At 41.5% G+C, this 3,585-nt stretch overlaps 1 protein-coding gene across 1 annotated transcript; it reads left to right on the top strand.

The window, feature by feature from the left end:
* Nucleotides 1-2,528: 2,528 nt before the first annotated feature.
* LOC104985346 (olfactory receptor 5B12-like) lies at nt 2,529-3,458 on the top strand. Its single transcript, XM_010835481.1, has one exon. The coding sequence runs from the start codon at nt 2,529-2,531 to the stop codon at nt 3,456-3,458; it is 930 nt and encodes a 309-aa protein (XP_010833783.1).
* The last annotated feature ends 127 nt before the right edge of the window (nt 3,459-3,585 follow it).

Below are 3,585 nucleotides of genomic sequence, written 5' to 3'. Positions count from 1 at the left end.
CTTTACATTATTGAGAAGAGAAATGGTAAAAAATAAAATGAAATGTTTCCAGTATATTCTTCCTCCCCCGATTTATGGACATCTAATATATGGGCTTCCTTTGTAGCTCAGTTGGTGAAGAATCTGGCTGCAGTACAGGAGACCTGGGTTTGATCCCTGGGTTGGGAAGATCCCCCTGGAAAAGGAAATGGCAGCCCACTCCAGTATTTTTGCCTGGAAAATCCCATGGACAGAGGAGCCTGGTGGGCTGAAAGAGTTGGGCATGACTGAGTGACTAACACTTACTTACTTAATATATGAGTATTGACTTAGGTAAACAATAAACAAGAAGGTATCTTCTTTGGATAATAATGCCTCCCTGTGACCTCCCTAACACCACCAGCAGGGTCAGGAGGCTTCCGTCAAGACCTTTACCCTCCCTTTTCAGCCCACAGGCTCATAGGCTGGTCATCATCGCCTACTGTGTGTCACTCACCACGAAACTAGCCCAGCAGCCACTCCTGCCCAACTCCTGAAATTACTCTACTCTTCCTTCTGGAATTTACAGTTATCAGTATAACCAGTATACACTTAACTTCTCCCCTGGAAGTTCCCTCAACCTACTCGCCCAGATGAAAACTGTGTCCAGGGACAGGGCTTCCCTAGCACTCATCTCAGAGGTGACAATTTTCTTTCCTTCTTCCCTCTTAGAGCTGTATTGCTCCATGATCTTGACTTTGTAACATTAGCATACCCTGATTTTTTTTGTTCTCCAATCTCCTTCCTTAAGTGATGTCATTTAGTTTTGTGGATTTCATGTAATATGAGAAGGTTAAACCATAGCAATTGCCAATATACTTTGATTTAATAAAATCTGATGCAACAAGTCCAATTGTTTATGCAATCCTTCTAAGTTAGATGGCCTAAAAAATCTCGGACTCAGCATGACTAATCTGAAATCATCTTTCTTGTCCTTTCTCAAACATCTGCTTCTTCTACACCATTCCCTCTAGGACTGTACAAAAAAAAAAAAGAGGAATCAACACTGTTCCCTCTAATGTCCGACACTGAATACATCAGGAAATCCAGCAAGCTCTATTTTGAAATCACACTGATAACTAGATTATTTTCACTACTTCATTCCCTATCACCTTGCTCCAAGCCATCATTAACTTCTGCAGAGATTAATGGGATTAATGCACAGAAAAATGAAATGGGAGAAAGCACAGTGCCCCACACTTCCTGCTCAAATGGAAGTTTTCCCTAGCCTCATTGATGTTTGGGTCTCTAGACAGATTCTGTCACTATCTTCTAACAGTAAGAATATCTATATTGATTGAATCTGGTTAAGTGCTAGATGGTATTCTTTATTCCATTTTACAGGAGAAACCTAGGCTCAGACACTCTGGTTAATACACAAGATGACTCAGAAAATAAATCAATTCTCACTTGGCATAGCTGCACTGTTCATGACTTAAGTAAAACAGGGTTATTATTTGAAAAATTGGAGGAAATTATGGACAGAATACGAAAGTGAAAGGATTTGGGGAAAGAAGACAAGTGAATGAGTGAGCATATAGGATGTTTGATTTCAGCGTTATCTGAAATTTCTCGATTACAGCATTCACTCCTGTAATCAATGCATAGACCAACAACTCCGTCCTAGTCATAATGTGTATGGCAACCCACTCCAGTATTTTTGCCTGGAGAATCCCCATGGATAGAGGAGCCTGGTGGGCTACAGTCCACGGGGTTGCAAAATGTCCAACTTGACTGAGTAACTAAGAAGTCATAATGTGTAAAAGCCTACAGTGCCAGTTTGCATTATCACTTCAGTCTGTTGATGGGTTCAAGGGGAAAATGATGGCCAAATGATATTAAGCAATACCCGGTCATCTCATACAAGGCGGAGATAGAATTTGCACTCAGATATTCTTAGTCTGGACTTACACTTTAAACTTTTACTCTCTGATGTCTTTATTCTTTATAGAGGACTTTCTCAGTATCCCACTCTGTGGGAATTACTTGTTCTATGTATCCTATTACCTGTGAGACTATTGAAGTCTTGAACATGATATATTAAAATTTGCATTACTAGAATAAAATACTGCTCTTGATACACCAGTGGTAACTACAATGAAATGAATTAAGTTACAGTAATCTATTTTATTGCATGAATATTCTGTTTGAAAATCTGAATGGAAGGATAGCAAATCTAAGTTTAATTAATTTATTTACTTTTCTTTTTTGGCCATACCATGTGGAATATGAGCTCTCCATTCCCAACCAGGGATCAAACCTGCACCCCCTCACTGGGAGCATGGAGTCTTAACCACCAAACCACCAGGGAAGTACCCTAACAAATTTCATTTTTAACAGATCTCTGCAGTGATTTTGCATAAGTCTCTTCATTCTTATGCCCATGTTAAATTCGGACAATTCAGATATAAAGCATAACTTGAATGCAATTATGGTTCTGAGCTCAGTTACTACCTGAACCCTCTTTTCTCATTGATATAGTGCATCTTCATAATGCATAAATAACCCCCATGGAGAACAGTACAGTCGTGACTGAGTTCATTCTTGCCGGGATAACTGATGACCCACAACTGCAGGTCCCACTCTTTCTACTGTTCGCTCTCATCTACCTCCTCACTCTGGTTGGGAACCTGGGGGTGATCACGCTGATCCTGCTGGACTCTCGTCTCCACACTCCCATGTACATCTTCCTCAGCCACCTCTCCCTGATGGACTTTGCTTACTCCACAGCCGTCACTCCCAAAGTGATGGCTGGATTCCTCACGGGAGACAAGGTCATTTCCTACAAAGCTTGTACCACTCAGCTTTTCTTTTTTGTTGGCTTTCTTGTTGTGGAAACTTTTCTCTTGGCTTCAATGGCCTATGACCGTCATGCAGCAGTGTGCAAGCCACTCCATTACACCAACATCATGACACCAAGGGTGTGTACATGGATGGTTGTAGGATGCTATGTCTTTGGCTTCCTCCAGGCCTCCATGCACACTTGGAATACATTCAGTCTCTCTTTCTGCAGATCCAATGTGGTTGATCACTTTTTCTGTGATGTTACTCCCGTCCTGGCTCTCTCATGCTCAGACAGCAACAGAAGTGAGACGGTGTTTTTTATTTTGGCAGGCTTCAATATCATCTTTACTATTATGGTCATCTTGATCTCTTACCTGTTTATCTTTGTCACCATTCTGAGGGTGCACTCATCTGAAGGACATCAGAAGGCCTTTTCCACCTGTGCGTCCCACCTCACTTCCATCTCCATCTTCTATGGGACAGGCGCCTTCATGTACCTACAGCCCGGCTCCCACCATTCCATGAGCACAGACAAGATGGCGTCTGTGTTCTACGCCATAGTCATCCCCATGCTGAATCCTCTGATCTATAGTCTGTGGAACAAAGAGGTCAAGAGCGCCTTTCACAGGCTGTGTGGAAAGCAACGTCTTCTATAAAATTCATATCTTAATTATATAGATACAACAATAAGGTGGTTTCATACAGGTCAGATCAAGTTATGGGAAGTATAGGCCAACATTATGCACATTTTTGATATACTTTCTCAAGTTCTTAACCAAGTCT

The sequence above is a fragment of the Bison bison genome, unplaced genomic scaffold, assembly GCF_000754665.1.
Source record: "Bison bison bison isolate TAMUID 2011002044 unplaced genomic scaffold, Bison_UMD1.0 scf7180017845528, whole genome shotgun sequence".
Classification (NCBI taxonomy): domain Eukaryota; kingdom Metazoa; phylum Chordata; class Mammalia; order Artiodactyla; family Bovidae; genus Bison; species Bison bison.
This window is presented reverse-complemented; position numbering and strand designations above follow the sequence as displayed.